This window comes from Littorina saxatilis, linkage group LG8 (genome assembly GCF_037325665.1).
Source record: "Littorina saxatilis isolate snail1 linkage group LG8, US_GU_Lsax_2.0, whole genome shotgun sequence".
In the NCBI taxonomy this organism is placed as follows: Eukaryota; Metazoa; Mollusca; class Gastropoda; order Littorinimorpha; family Littorinidae; genus Littorina; species Littorina saxatilis.
Window position 1 is genome coordinate 23455610 of NC_090252.1, and position 16915 is coordinate 23472524.

General features: G+C 39.2%; 1 protein-coding gene across 2 annotated transcripts in view; it reads right to left on the reverse strand.

Moving 5' to 3' along the window:
- Positions 1 to 1272: 1272 nt before the first annotated feature.
- LOC138973086 (uncharacterized) overlaps positions 1273 to 16915 on the reverse strand; it is a 57756-nt gene continuing 42113 nt past the window's right edge. For both annotated transcript variants that reach the window (XM_070345743.1, XM_070345744.1), the window contains exons 11-14: positions 16488 to 16603; positions 15275 to 15875; positions 12407 to 12563; positions 1273 to 1796 (exon numbers count right to left, since the gene is read on the reverse strand). In XM_070345743.1, coding sequence (XP_070201844.1) covers positions 1655 to 1796; positions 12407 to 12563; positions 15275 to 15875; positions 16488 to 16603 — 1016 coding nt within the window. In that variant the 3' untranslated portion in view covers positions 1273 to 1654. The remainder of the gene's footprint in view (positions 1797 to 12406; positions 12564 to 15274; positions 15876 to 16487; positions 16604 to 16915) is intronic.

The following is a 16915-nucleotide window of genomic DNA, read 5'->3' on the forward strand; positions in this document are numbered from 1 at the left end:
TGGAAGTGAAAGCCAGTGTTATTTTAATTGCCCTGTCAAAGTTTGAGGCAAATTAAATTGATGTGTGTGCTGTTTTCAAGGATCATCATATTAGAAATAGTGTATTTCATGGATCATCACCTTCGTCAGCACTCATTGTGTAATTTAAGGATCTTCAAATCGTGCCAGATTGCGCTGGTGTGAATGAGTGAATGTGATTCTTAGAAATAGAAACACGTTTCTATAAGTTTTAGTTATTACTTTTAGGTTACGTTTTACAAAAGTTTAGGATTTTGTTTAAAGAGTTTCTTATGTTGTTCTGGAATTTGTTTCGAGTTAGCAGTTGTTTGTTTGGAAAAAAAAGGAGGGATTGGTGTTCTGGAATTTGTTTTGAGTTAGCAGATTGGTGTTCTGAAATTTGTTTCGAGTTAGCAGTTGTTTGTTTGGAAAAAAAAGGAGGGATTGTAGTATCTGTACGTTATGGTAATAAGACACGATGATGAAACATCCGGGTTGCTTGAATGCGGAGAATAAAGAGCATGGAAGCCTCTGCATTGACTTGGCTGTGCAAGGTGGAATACCTGCGTGTGCAAGTCTGTGGGAGCGCGAACACTACAGTACACTTAAACCAAACACACATAACAAGAATAGCAGTCCTTGGACATTCTAAACGATTCTTGTAGTGAGGTGCAAAACTAGTTGATGGTTCATGTCACAGCTCAGACCTCCATTTTTCACGCATCCAATCATTTCTTTCGCAAAACAACCTTCATAATAATCATGCAAAATACTCAGTTTTGTTTGTACTATTTCTTTATTCATTTTACTTCTCAAAAATACCAATATCATGATTTAAAATTCAGTATGTTTCAATTGTGGGCTAATTTGATTATGGCACACACAAAAGGTTCAGTTTCTGAGACGCACCCATATATATATGAAGGATCATGATATAATTACTCATGTTTGACTTCTTCAAGGGTTTGGAAGTATGCACATGCAGGTATGATATGTGGAATGATCCTGCTTATATGGCGTCTGAAAATAAAAATAATACAAGAGGCAAAGCCTTCCAAGGCTCACGTATGTGAAACTATATGTTGAACACACACACACACACACACACACACACACACACACACACACACACACACACACACACACACACACACACACACACACCAAGATGAGATTTTTTAACTTTCCTATTCACATGCAATACAAGTAATGCATAGGAATAAATCTTAAAACACACACTCACACTCGCATCAAATATATTACAACACGCATATGCACACTTTCAGATTTTATTCAACAACCTGCAGCTGGTGTCAACTTCAGGAAACATTTTAAAACACGCAAACTAGTCACAATGACTTCGTGCACACTATCAATTTGCGTGGTTATCATCATCAGAGTTCTTGCCAGAGGCTCGGTAATACCTGAAAATCGACCCAAGGGAAAATAATTATGCACGATATTGAGAACTGAGAGTGTGTAACATAGCCTATAATTTATGTATCGTCTCTTCAGCCGATAATTATTGCTGTTCGGAACCGACATTGCCAGCGGACTGAATACGATAAACAAATAAACTAACAAATAAAACATTTGAGGAGAAAAAAGATCGAACAGCAACAACAACAGCTTCACTGATTGGTCAGGACATGGTTCATTACGTGGCTTGGAACCAATGGCTGTCGCCCTTCTTGCCCATGTATGCGGGCCAATGTTGATTTTCAAATGGTAACATCTTGGCGCATCGTTTGTCCGTAGTGGTGTTGGTTACTTGCGAGCACGTACACTTCAGACGCAACCTGAAAACACAAGTAAAGACTAATTCCTTCTCGTGCACTTGATCATGTCATGCTTCCTGAAAACACAATTAAAGACACAATCATTTCTTCTAATGCACAGTAGGCGGCAAAAGAAACGCAACTCATTAGCGACCACTCTTTCAAGTGATTTTTCGTCATTTTCAAATTGTTGCACAATGTATAAAGCAGATAAGGTACATCCACACACAAAAAACCAGATTCGTTGAGGATATTTTACTGGCTGTACGATTAATGCATATTTTTAATCGTTTACTTTTTTGTTTTACCTTTTCATAAATTCTGTTATACAGGGTAGGGGGTCAAGCGAGTCGTGGTTGCAGGCGAACGTGTCACTTCGACACGCTACAAAAAATCGTAAAAATGCATATTTGTCAACCAGGTAATGACAGTTGTGGAGGAAATGTATCTCTCAACATGATCATTTAATTAGAATGATTCGCCGAAGCGTTACATTGTCAAAGTGTGTCCGAACTGTTTTTCTTTTTGATGTACCTTAACTGCTTCATAGTGTACGACAATTTGAAAATGACGAAACATCACATGCAACAGTGGGCGCGAGTTGCATTTTTTTCCGACGCCTACTGTACTTGATTCATGTAAGCCACTACAGCTATGTCTAGATATGTCCAGGATTTTACAGGGGATCTGATCATCCGTCCGCTTGAACACATAACAAAACTCAAAGGCCTGGCCCCCCCAAAAAACCAAAAAAAAGTCTGTTTACGGTATCCTGACCGACCCTATTTTTGGGGGCAAAATAACTTAAAAATATGTTTTTTTGGAGAAAAATAAAATTAAAATAAATACAAATAAAAAAATCCCGACCTACCGACCCTATTGTTTTTGCCTATGTTACCGTAAACAGACCTGTTTTTCTTTTTTTGCCTAATGTTGAACTTTAGCGATGTAAATTCAAAGTACACAATCGAGTGGCGTTATTGAGGTTTATTTCATACAAGTCATTTTGTTTTATAATTATTTGGTCATTTGTGTATTTGTTCGAGGAAAACAATAGCCATATTTGTCTCCCTTTGCAGAAAATGCATACTTTTTCGGCAGCTACATTTGTCCCCCTTTCGTTCTCAAAATGGCCGCGCCAATGTTTCTTTCTAAACCCAATGTACGCATCGGGGTGGTCTTTATTCCATTTAAATGCCTGTTTTTTTGGTTTTTTTCGTTCATGGGCTGAAACTCCCACGGCTTTTACGTGTATGACCGTTTTTACCCCGCCATCTACATACGCCGCTTTCGGAGGAAGCATGCTGGGTATTTTCGTGTTTCTATAACCCACCGAACTCTGACATGGATTACAGGATCTTTTTCGTGCGCACTTGGTCTTGTGCTTGCGTGTACACACGGGGGTGTTCGGACACCGAGGAGAGTCTGCACACAAAGTTGACTCTGAGAAATAAATCGCTCGCCGAACGTGGGGACGAACTCACGCTGACAGCGGCCAACTGGATACAAATCCAGCGCGCTACCGACTGAGCTACATCCCCGCCCCCTAAATGCCTGGTAAGATCTGTGAATGTGAGTCAAACTCTTCACACGGGAAGGACTGGCGTTTGGTTTTGTGCTTCGTTATTTGGTTTAAGCGTGTTTATTCAAATTCTCATACACACGTTTCAAACAATAACAACATTAAGAACGTTAACAAGCAGATTGCTTATGGACACGTTCTTGAAATTATAATCAATACACATTCAGATAGCAAAACATGGCGAACAAGTGATAGCTTCAACACTTATCTTGATAATCTTTAATTATATTTTATACAAATAGGGTAAAGAGAGAGACAGGGAGAGGGAGAGAGAGAGAGAGAGAGAGAGAGAGAGAGAGAGAGAGAGAGAGAGAGAGAGAGAGAGAGAGAGAGAGAGAGAGGGAGGGAGAGAGAGAATGCCTGGCTACATCAATTGCACAGTTAATATAATATCAGCCGAAGCGATTAGTTAACATAACATAGTCTTGTACAACAGAGAATATTTTCGTGTTCAAAGATATAGTTAAATCAGTATTTCCAAACAAGAGTGTTTTGCAGTCTAGAACGTGTGTTGGCAGACTATTGAATAAAATGGTTCTTCGTTATTTAAAGGGGGTTTCACTGTAATGCTCTGAGACCTGTTTTTTGTTTTAAAGATTTTTTGTTCATAACCTTTTGTACATTTACCCTTCTTTCTTCTTCTGCGTTCGTGGGCTGAAACTCCCATGCACACTCGTGTTTTTACACGAGTGGAATTGTACGTGTATGACCGTTTTTACCCCGCCATTTAGGCAGCCATACGCCGATTTCGGAGGAAGTACATTTACCCTCATTTTAAGACTCCCTCCTTTTCAAGACCAAATTTTCTCAGATTGTTGAGGTCTTAAAAGGGGGGTTCCACTGTATTAATAATAATAATAATATAATAATAATATAATAATAATATAATAATAATAATATAATAATAATTAAGTAGATGTGTACTGCCGGGCAGTACATACCCCAAGCGAAGTCGTCCATCTGTGTGTACATGATTCTCTCTCTCTCTCTCTCTCTCTCTCTCTCTCTCTCTCTCTCTCTCTCTCTCTCTCTCTCTCTCTCTCTCTCTCTCTCTCTGTCTTAAAATGTGTCATCGATGACGTGTTTTCATACTTGCTAATGCGGCAGGCTAATCATGACGTCAAATTGAAACTTCTTGAAGTCTCTCAGAAAGGGACATGAAAACCATGTGGGGGTTACTGGTTTGGGCTGAAAAAAAACCCAACTCCACCTAAAATTCAAGCGCCTATGGGGCTGAATTATGCAGCATAAATTGTGAAACATCAGGATATCTCACACTTTCAATTCTGCCATCATGTCAAATCTGACAACAAACCTACCCACAAAATGTCATAAATATCGGTGTAGAATTGAGACTTAACGGTTTTTAACTGCCAAAAATAAGTTTTTTTGACTGGAATAGTTTGTCTTGAAATTCAGTTTGGGACAACGGACCCACCCACTAAATTTCAAAAAGATAGGTGAAAATTTAAATGTAACGGTTTTCAACTGCCAAAATTATGTTTTTCTTCTGGAAAAGTATGGAGTGAAAATCAGTTGGGGACAACGAACCTACCCACAAAATTTCATAAATATCGATGAAGAATTGAGATTTAACGGTTTTTAACTGCCAAAAATAAGGTTTTTTGTCTGGAAAAGTATGTCTTAAAATTCAGTTTGGGACAACGGACCCACCCACTAAATTTCATAAAGATAGGTGAAGAATTGAAATTTACCGTTTTTTAACTGCCAAAATTATGTCTTTCTTCTGGAAAAGTATAGAGTGAAAATCAGTTGGGGACAACGAACCTACCCACAAAATTTCATAAATATCGGTGAAGAATTGAATTTTAACGGTTTTTAACTGCCAAAATTATGTTTTTCTTCTGGAAAAGTATGGAGTGAAAATAAGTTGGGGACAACAAACCTACCTTTAAAATTTCATAAGAATCAGTGAAGAAATAGGATTTAACGATTTTTTAACGGCCTTTAAATCATTGGTGATGTCATCATAACCCAGTCGTTGTAGTTGTCGTCGTAGTTGTTGGTGTTGTTGTTGTCATGTTCGTTGTCGTGATTGTTGTTGTTCTCGTGTTGTTGTTTTTGTTGTTGTTGTTGTTGTTGTTGTTGTTGTTGTTGTTGTCGTCGTCGTCGTCGATGTCATTTGTTGTTGTTGTTGTTATCGTCGTCGTCGTCGTCATCGTCGTCGTTGTCAGAGGTTATTTCTAAAGATTTCATTGATAGTCTTTGTTCTCGTCACCAAGACTTGCTAAGAACAAGCTTGGAACAGCAAGAGTTCCAAGAACAAGATTAGAACAACTCATTACATCATTACCAGTACGTCATTTGTATTTAGAACACACTTTAGAAAAAAACTCTTCAGCTACAAACCAGTCACCCTCACATGGCGGAGGTGTTTGTCTAAACCACTTACTGAAATGTTTTGAGGTTTAATGACCATACACATGTTGAACCGGTGAGTGTCTTCCGCTGCTTAATTCGCAAATAACTATTTTATTAAAGTCCGCTTGAAACGCTCAAAGATGAAATTCCATGTTAAAAAGTGACAAAAGTTTCACATTTTCCCGTTGTAACAGCTTCCGATGATATTATATGAAAATTCTGATCCTCTGAGAGGATTCCCCGAAACAAAATCAGTTTGTACGCCTAATTTTAATAGAATTGTCCAAACAGTGTCGCTAATATTGTGCTAAAAGATGAATTCTAGAACAATGTCCAGACAGACACCACTTGGCCAAAAAATTTTCAGTGCTGGGAGATGAAAAAAAAAACTACCTCGCTACGCGCGGGCTTCGCCCGCGCTCCGCTTGGATAATATAATGATAATATAATAATTAAGTAGATGTGTACTGCCGGGCAGTACATACCCCAAGCGAAGTCGTCCATATGTGTGTACATGATTCTCTCTCTCTCTCTCTCTCTCTCTCTCTCTCTCTCTCTCTCTCTCTCTCTCTCTCTCTCTCTCTGTCTTAAAATGTGTCATCGATGACGTGTTTTCATACTTGCTAATGCGGCAGGCTAATCATGACGTCAAATTGAAACTTCTTGAAGTCTCTCAGAAAGGGACATGAAAACCATGTGGGGGTTACTGGTTTGGGCTGAAAAAAAACCCAACTCTACCTAAAATTCAAGCGCCTATGGGGCTGAATTATGCAGCATAAATTGTGAAACATCAGGATATCTCACACTTTCAATTCTGCCATCATGTCAAATCTGACAACAAACCTACCCACAAAATGTCATAAATATCGGTGTAGAATTGAGACTTAACGGTTTTTAACTGCCAAAAATAAGTTTTTTTGACTGGAATAGTTTGTCTTGAAATTCAGTTTGGGACAACGGACCCACCCACTAAATTTCATAAAGATAGGTGAAAATTTAAATGTAACGGTTTTTAACTGCCAAAATTATGTTTTTCTTCTGGAAAAGTATGGAGTGAAAATCAGTTGGGGACAACGAACCTACCCACAAAATTTCATAAATATCGATGAAGAATTGAGATTTAACGGTTATTAACTGCCAAAAATAAGGTTTTTTGTCTGGAAAAGTATGTCTTAAAATTCAGTTTGGGACAACGGACCCACCCACTAAATTTCATAAAGATAGGTGAAGAATTGAAATTTAACGTTTTTTAACTGCCAAAATTATGTCTTTCTTCTGGAAAAGTATAGAGTGAAAATCAGTTGGGGACAACGAACCTACCCACAAAATTTCATAAATATCGGTGAAGAATTGAAATTTAACGGTTTTTAACTGCCAAAATTATGTTTTTCTTCTGGAAAAGTATGGAGTGAAAATAAGTTGGGGACAACAAACCTACCTTTAAAATTTCATAAGAATCAGTGAAGAAATAGGATTTAACGATTTTTTAACGGCCTTTAAATCATTGGTGATGTCATCATAACCCAGTCGTTGTAGTTGTCGTCGTAGTTGTTGGTGTTGTTGTTGTCATGTTCGTTGTCGTGATTGTTGTTGTTCTCGTGTTGTTGTTGTTGTTGTTGTTGTTGTTGTTGTTGTTGTTGTTGTTGTTGTTGTTGTTGTTGTTGTCGTCGTCGTCGTCGATGTCATTTGTTGTTGTTGTTGTTATCGTCGTCGTCGTCGTCATCGTCGTCGTTGTCAGAGGTTATTTCTAAAGATTTCATTGATAGTCTTTGTTCTCGTCACCAAGACTTGCTAAGAACAAGCTTGGAACAGCAAGAGTTCCAAGAACAAGATTAGAACAACTCATTACATCATTACCAGTACGTCATTTGTATTTAGAACACACTTTAGAAAAAAACTCTTCAGCTACAAACCAGTCACCCTCACATGGCGGAGGTGTTTGTCTAAACCACTTACTGAAATGTTTTGAGGTTTAATGACCATACACATGTTGAACCGGTGAGTGTCTTCCGCTGCTTAATTCGCAAATAACTATTTTATTAAAGTCCGCTTGAAACGCTCAAAGATGAAATTCCATGTTAAAAAGTGACAAAAGTTTCACATTTTCCCGTTGTAACAGCTTCCGATGATATTATATGAAAATTCTGATCCTCTGAGAGGATTCCCCGAAACAAAATCAGTTTGTACGCCTAATTTTAATAGAATTGTCCAAACAGTGTCGCTAATATTGTGCTAAAAGATGAATTCTAGAACAATGTCCAGACAGACACCACTTGGCAAAAAATTTTTCAGAGCTGGGAGATGAAAAAAAAAACTACCTCGCTACGCGCGGGCTTCGCCCGCGCTCCGCTTGGATAATCAATGAGCATTTATATAGCGCAACATCATAACTTTACAATCATGCACTTTGCGCTTGACACATTTAAAATTAAAACACATTTATACAAGCATTTGCATCTACATTCATAATCAACAACGCTTAATTAAAAGCATACACCATCAAACATACATTACGAAAATTTCTTCCACTAACTAAGCAATAAAAACTTGAATAAAATAGGTAGTGAAAACAAGGAAATACCAGCTGAATGCCCTTAAGGCAAAAACAAAAACAAAATAGTCTGTTTACGGTATCCCGACCGACCCTATTTTTTCGCGCGACCCTAGACTTTTTTGGCATTTGGGAGAAAAAAAATTTTTGTTTTTGGGCAAAATAACTTAAAATAAAGTAGATGTGTACTGCCGGGCAGTACATACCCCAAGCGAAGTCGTCCATCTGTGTGTACATGATTCTCTCTCTCTCTCTCTCTCTCTCTCTCTCTCTCTCTCTCTCTCTCTCTCTCTCTCTCTCTCTCTCTCTGTCTTAAAATGTGTCATCGATGACGTGTTTTCATACTTGCTAATGCGGCAGGCTAATCATGACGTCAAATTGAAACTTCTTGAAGTCTCTCAGAAAGGGACATGAAAACCATGTGGGGGTTACTGGTTTGGGCTGAAAAAAAACCCAACTCCACCTAAAATTCAAGCGCCTATGGGGCTGAATTATGCAGCATAAATTGTGAAACATCAGGATATCTCACACTTTCAATTCTGCCATCATGTCAAATCTGACAACAAACCTACCCACAAAATGTCATAAATATCGGTGTAGAATTGAGACTTAACGGTTTTTAACTGCCAAAAATAAGTTTTTTTGACTGGAATAGTTTGTCTTGAAATTCAGTTTGGGACAACGGACCCACCCACTAAATTTCATAAAGATAGGTGAAAATTTAAATGTAACGGTTTTTAACTGCCAAAATTATGTTTTTCTTCTGGAAAAGTATGAAGTGAAAATCAGTTGGGGACAACGAACCTACCCACAAAATTTCATAAATATCGATGAAGAATTGAGATTTAACGGTTTTTAACTGCCAAAAATAAGGTTTTTTGTCTGGAAAAGTATGTCTTAAAATTCAGTTTGGGACAACGGACCCACCCACTAAATTTCATAAAGATAGGTGAAGAATTGAAATTTAACGTTTTTTAACTGCCAAAATTATGTCTTTCTTCTGGAAAAGTATAGAGTGAAAATCAGTTGGGGACAACGAACCTACCCACAACATTTCATAAATATCGGTGAAGAATTGAAATTTAACGGTTTTTAACTGCCAAAATTATGTTTTTCTTCTGGAAAAGTATGGAGTGAAAATAAGTTGGGGACAACAAACCTACCTTTAAAATTTCATAAGAATCAGTGAAGAAATAGGATTTAACGATTTTTTAACGGCCTTTAAATCATTGGTGATGTCATCATAACCCAGTCGTTGTAGTTGTCGTCGTAGTTGTTGGTGTTGTTGTTGTCATGTTCGTTGTCGTGATTGTTGTTGTTCTCGTGTTGTTGTTTTTGTTGTTGTTGTTGTTGTTGTTGTTGTTGTTGTTGTTGTTGTCGTCGTCGTCGTCGATGTCATTTGTTGTTGTTGTTGTTATCGTCGTCGTCGTCGTCATCGTCGTCGTTGTCAGAGGTTATTTCTAAAGATTTCATTGATAGTCTTTGTTCTCGTCACCAAGACTTGCTAAGAACAAGCTTGGAACAGCAAGAGTTCCAAGAACAAGATTAGAACAACTCATTACATCATTACCAGTACGTCATTTGTATTTAGAACACACTTTAGAAAAAACCTCTTCACATACAAACCAGTCACCCTCACATGTCGGAGGTGTTTGTCTAAACCACTTACTGAAATGTTTTGAGGTTTAATGACCATACACATGTTGAACCGGTGAGTGTCTTCCGCTGCTTAATTCGCAAATAACTATTTTATTAAAGTCCGCTTGAAACGCTCAAAGATGAAATTCCATGTTAAAAAGTGACAAAAGTTTCACATTTTCCCGTTGTAACAGCTTCCGATGATATTATATGAAAATTCTGATCCTCTGAGAGGATTACCCGAAACAAAATCAGTTTGTACGCCTAATTTTAATAGAATTGTCCAAACAGTGTCGCTAATATTGTGCTAAAAGATGAATTCTAGAACAATGTTCACAGACAGACACCACTTGGCAAAAAAATTTTCAGTGCTGGGAGATGAAAAAAAAAACTACCTCGCTACGCGCGGGCTTCGCCCGCGCTCCGCTTGGATAAAGTAGATGTGTACTGCCGGGCAGTACATACCCCAAGCGAAGTCGTCCATCTGTGTGTACATGATTCTCTCTCTCTCTCTCTCTCTCTCTCTCTCTCTCTCTCTCTGTCTTAAAATGTGTCATCGATGACGTGTTTTCATACTTGCTAATGCGGCAGGCTAATCATGACGTCAAATTGAAACTTCTTGAAGTCTCTCAGAAAGGGACATGAAAACCATGTGGGGGTTACTGGTTTGGGCTGAAAAAAACCCCAACTCCACCTAAAATTCAAGCGCCTATGGGGCTGAATTATGCAGCATAAATTGTGAAACATCAGGATATCTCACACTTTCAATTCTGCCATCATGTCAAATCTGACAACAAACCTACCCACAAAATGTCATAAATATCGGTGTAGAATTGAGACTTAACGGTTTTTAACTGCCAAAAATAAGTTTTTTTGACTGGAATAGTTTGTCTTGAAATTCAGTTTGGGACAACGGACCCACCCACTAAATTTCATAAAGATAGGTGAAATTTTAAATGTAACGGTTTTTAACTGCCAAAATTATGTTTTTCTTCTGGAAAAGTATGGAGTGAAAATCAGTTGGGGACAACGAACCTACCCACAAAATTTCATAAATATCGATGAAGAATTGAGATTTAACGGTTTTTAACTGCCAAAAATAAGGTTTTTTGTCTGGAAAAGTATGTCTTAAAATTCAGTTTGGGACAACGGACCCACCCACTAAATTTCATAAAGATAGGTGAAGAATTGAAATTTAACGTTTTTTAACTGCCAAAATTATGTCTTTCTTCTGGAAAAGTATAGAGTGAAAATCAGTTGGGGACAACGAACCTACCCACAAAATTTCATAAATATCGGTGAAGAATTGAAATTTAACGGTTTTTAACTGCCAAAATTATGTTTTTCTTCTGGAAAAGTATGGAGTGAAAATAAGTTGGGGACAACAAACCTACCTTTAAAATTTCATAAGAATCAGTGAAGAAATAGGATTTAACGATTTTTTAACGGCCTTTAAATCATTGGTGATGTCATCATAACCCAGTCGTTGTAGTTGTCGTCGTAGTTGTTGGTGTTGTTGTTGTCATGTTCGTTGTCGTGATTGTTGTTGTTCTCGTGTTGTTGTTTTTGTTGTTGTTGTTGTTGTTGTTGTTGTTGTTGTTGTTGTTGTTGTTGTCGTCGTCGTCGTCGATGTCATTTGTTGTTGTTGTTGTTATCGTCGTCGTCGTCGTCATCGTCGTCGTTGTCAGAGGTTATTTCTAAAGATTTCATTGATAGTCTTTGTTCTCGTCACCAAGACTTGCTAAGAACAAGCTTGGAACAGCAAGAGTTCCAAGAACAAGATTAGAACAACTCATTACATCATTACCAGTACGTCATTTGTATTTAGAACACACTTTAGAAAAAAACTCTTCAGCTACAAATCAGTCACCCTCACATGTCGGAGGTGTTTGTCTAAACCACTTACTGAAATGTTTTGAGGTTTAATGACCATACACATGTTGAACCGGTGAGTGTCTTCCGCTGCTTAATTCGCAAATAACTATTTTATTAAAGTCCGCTTGAAACGCTCAAAGATGAAATTCCATGTTAAAAAGTGACAAAAGTTTCACATTTTCCCGTTGTAACAGCTTCCGATGATATTATATGAAAATTCTGATCCTCTGAGAGGATTCCCCGAAACAAAATCAGTTTGTACGCCTAATTTTAATAGAATTGTCCAAACAGTGTCGCTAATATTGTGCTAAAAGATGAATTCTAGAACAATGTTCACAGACAGACACCACTTGGCAAAAAAATTTTCAGTGCTGGGAGATGAAAAAAAAAACTACCTCGCTACGCGCGGGCTTCGCCCGCGCTCCGCTTGGAATATGGTTTTTTGGAGAAAAAAAAATCCCGACCTACCGACCTTATTTTTTTTGCCTATGTTACCGTAAACAGACTATTTTTTTTTTTTGGGGGGGGGGGGGGGCCTAATCAAACAAAACATGTTATCAACAATACTGAAAACAGCCCCTAGATATTGACACCAGGCTTTACCTGTAGACAGTCATCTGGCCCATGTGCAAGTTGAAGGCGTCGAAGGTGCTTTGAGATTCGTAGACTCCGTCGTCGTTCATTTGATGGTGAGACTTGGTTGCGCACTCGTCCTCCGCCACGTGACCGTACGCGTCATGGTCCAAGCCGTAATACTTGTCTGCAGCAAGAACGTTAAGGCAAAATGAATGAATAAACAAATAAATAAATAAATAAATGGAAAAAAATGAATAAATAAATAAACAATTAAATACATAAATGAATTAATGAATAAATCAATCTTCTTCTTTTTCTTCTTCTTCTTCGTTCGTGGGCTGGAACTACAACGTACACTCGTGTTTTAGGCACAAGTGGGAATTTACGTGTAAGACCGTTTTTACCCCGCCATTTAGGCAGCCATACGCCGCTTTCGGGTGATGCATGCTTGTTGTTCTCGTATTTCTATATCCCGCCGAACTCTGACATGGGTTTTAAGATCTTTTCCGAGCGCACTCAGTTTTGTGCTTGCGTGTACACACAAAGAGGGATAAGGCACCTGAATGTCTACTCATAAGTTGACCTGGGAGATCGGATTTGTATGTTGGTACCAAGGTTCATGAGGCTCTTTATTGGCCACAATTCGTTTGAGCTGTGTCCTCCAGATGTCGTAGAAGAGTAGGTTCCCTTGTAAAATCTGCAGAATTTAACTTTGTCATTATTTTCCATAATTTGTAATGGTAAAAAAAAACAGTTCTAGGATCTAGAAACTCTGGTCCTATTGTTTTCAGGCCTTTTTCTTTTACTTTTTTTATAATTGGGCTTTACACTCACTTCCGACGGGCGCAGTGGCCCAGTGGATAAGACATCGGCCTCCTAATCGGAAGGTCGTGAGTTCAAATCCCGGCCGCGCCGCGGGCGCCTGGTGAGTTAAGAATGGAGATTTGTCCGATCTCCCAGGTCAACTGATGTGTAGACCTGCTGGTGCCTTATCCTCCTTCGTGTGTTCACGCGAGCACAAGACCAACTGCGCACGGAAAAGATCCTGTAATCCACGTCAGAGTTCGGTGGATAATAACCACTACGATCGTGGGACAGTCGGGCCGACTTTATTATGGAATAATGCATGCATAACGTATAGTGGCAAAGTTTTATTTTTTGAAAGTTGGATACAACGAGGTGTATTGGTATTAGGGAGATTTAAAGGACAGCACGTTTCGTTTTGCAGCTCGTTTCGTTTGGTGAATGAGTCACCCCGCGAAACGGAACGTGAAACGAGACGGCATAGGCCGCAGACAAGATTTAGATGTATTCACGTTTCGTTTCGGAATGAAGGAAGGGCGATAAATCTTCAAGTGAAATTATCACGTCTGTCCTCGATCAGAATGGAAAAAAAACAACCTAGGAGGTGGTCCAGAATCGGGCATACTTTGATTATTTTCAGTCCAAATAAATCACACAGACTTTGTTTATACAAAATCACATACGAAGCCAGAATAAAAATTCGATGCGATGACCTACTTCTGCTTCGCCATTTGCTTTCTCACCATGAAGTTGGATAAATGTACCAGGATCAGCACCCTTCAAAATATTTCAGTTCACAACAGTTGTCTACCTCCAATGAACACATTCTCAGCGCTGAAAGACTGTGAAAGGGTTGATGAATCTAGCAATGCATAAAATGGCCAACAAATAAAACTGTTAGTGTGCAAAAATACTCACAAAAGTTGACGAAATATTGTTCGTTTTTTGGGGGTGGAAAACGTGACTGCGTTTTGACGTTCCACGTTCCGTTTCAGTTGACCTTCACCTTTCCAGCGAGAGACCCCCGAAATGATGACGTTTACCACAACTTCAAAACGAAACGTCCCGACGTTTCGTTTATTAAATCTCCCTATTAACTGACATTGTACGTTCGGGAGACATATTATCATATCAAGACATATGTGATTTGATTGGATATTCGCCAAACCGAATTCTTGAATATAATGTTGTAAAAGCTGCTGTGTCATTATTTATGAGGAAAAATGTTGTAAATATGACTGATGATGTTTGTATTACCTTACCACTGTTTAACGGCAAAAATGTGTTAAGTGCCAGAGAATATAGGAAAGAGATTATTAATATGAAAACAGATGTACCATGTTCCGGAGGATTTTGGAAGAGAAAGTTTAATGTAGAAATTGATGAACGATCTTGGATAGTTGCCTATCAGTCAACACAAGAGACTAGATTAAGAGTTTTACACTGGAAAATTATGCACAACATTTATCCGACCAACATTCTCCTGTGTAAAATGAAAGTAACGGAAACTAATAAATGTAATTACTGTTGTGATGTAACTGATTTCATTGAACACTTCTTTTTTGAATGCCCGGTTTTATGCAAATTCTGGAAGTTTATTGAAGAATTTATTTTTCGTACGTTAGAAATTAAGATTGTTTTGAAAGTTAGTGATGTTTTATTTGGTATGCATTTTGTAATGGTGAAAAAGGCAACTATGTATAAATTGAACCACATTATCTTAATCGGAAAGATGTGCGTTAGTATATATAAAAAAACAAATTCGTTTTTACCGTTGGAAAGTATTTTTAATAGGCAGTTACAGATAAGAAGCATTTTTGTGTGAGTGTTCGAAGAACAAAACGTTAAAAAAGTTAGCTTGTTGTACTCGATAAGTTGTATTTAATTCATTGTATGAGATATTGTTAATTGTTGTTATTTATTTGAATAAAAAATTTTGAAAAAAAAAAAAAAAAAAAAAAACACGAAAATACCCAGAATGCTTCCCCCGAAAGCGGCGTATGGCTGCCTAAATGGCGGGGTAAAAACGGCCTTACACGTAAAAGCCGTGGCAGTTTCAGCCCATGAACGAACAAACAAACAAACACTCACTTCCCGGGTCAAAGCGCTGGGCCTCCTCGCCCATCATCTTGTCGACACACTTTTCGTCTTCGGTCAAGAGGGTTTTGGTCTTAGCGGGGAAGATCCAGTAGGTGGCAAAGACCACGTCCATCGAGTGTCCGTAGTCCGGGTGGTCTTTGGCCAGCGTGGGAGGGGCTATCATCCCGGTGGACAGAAGTCGCTGCACGCCGCTGTCATCGTGTGGTCCCACATGGCGCTTCTTTCTCCTTCTTTTCTTCATGGCCTGAGGGAGAGAGCGTTGTTCGGACCACCCTCCTCGCTTTTTGTTACCACTGTTGTTGTTGTAGGGTTGTGGATGTTCTTTGACGTTTTGTCTTCTTCTGTTGTCCGGAGTTTTGTTTAAGTTTTGTCTTCCTCTATCACTGTTTAGGTGTGGGGTTTCGTTTTGTCTGCTGAGATTGTTACTGGTTTTTTTTGTGGGGCTCGATCTGCTTCTAGTAGCGTGATTGTCATCTTGTGGCTGGAGTGACGGCCCTTTCTTTGCTCCAGGAGAGTGCTGTCCTTTTGGCACGCTGGCGCCCTGGAGGTAGTCTTCCTTCAAGAAGCGCGACGAATGTTGTTTCGGTCTCATCTGAAACAGGACACGGTTACTTGACGGTCGACAGAGCCACATCATACACCTGCAACTGGTACTAGTGCGTGCGCGTGCATGCATTTTCTCCCACATTTGCGCATGTGCGCGCGCGCACACACACACACACACACACACACACACACACACACACTAATCTGAGCAAAGAAACACACGTACAAACCCAACCACACACACACACACACACACAACCTCACACACTCACGTGTGTTCGCGTGCGTGCGTGCGGCAAATACACCCACACACACACACACACACACACACACACACACACACACACACACATCTGAGCAAACAAATACACGTACAAACCCAACCATACACACTCACACAGAGAGAGAGAGAGAGAGAGAGAGAGAGAGAGAGAGAGAGAGAGAGAGAGAGAGAGAGAGAGAGAGAGAGAGAGAGAGAGAGAGAGAGAGAGAGAGAGGGAAGCCAATAAACCAGACAGCCACCCATCTGCTCATTCATCCATCCCACCCCCCCCCCCCACCCCCAACACACACACACACACACACACACACACACATACATCCACCCCTTAAAAACGATATCGACTCCCCCCGCTCTCCTCCCTCTCACACACATTACCTTTCTATTGTGCTGTTTAGCTTTCAATCTCGCCGCCTCGGGGTGTTTGCGAAGATACTCCTCAGCTAAGGCAGACGTGTTCACCCAGCTCTCGTGCTCTTGTCTGATTCTCTCCTCTGAGAAATGACAACAATAATTACCAGTGATGGCGCCACAAAAAAAAAGAATAAAATAACCCTGATTGCGCTGAAAACAAAAAAAAGTTAAAGAACACTGATTGCGCCAACAAAAACAAAAACACTGATTGTGCTGAAAACTAAAATAAACAAGAAATTCCTCCGAGGTAGGAAAAACACCCCCGTCCTTACCATTCTCACTGCCACCAACTGAGAAGGTTATTTCCCTTTGACCATTAATATGTCCCTCTATAAGTCCTTGTAGAATCTTAATCCACCAATAACTCCCTAACCGTGTGTTTGACTGGTCCC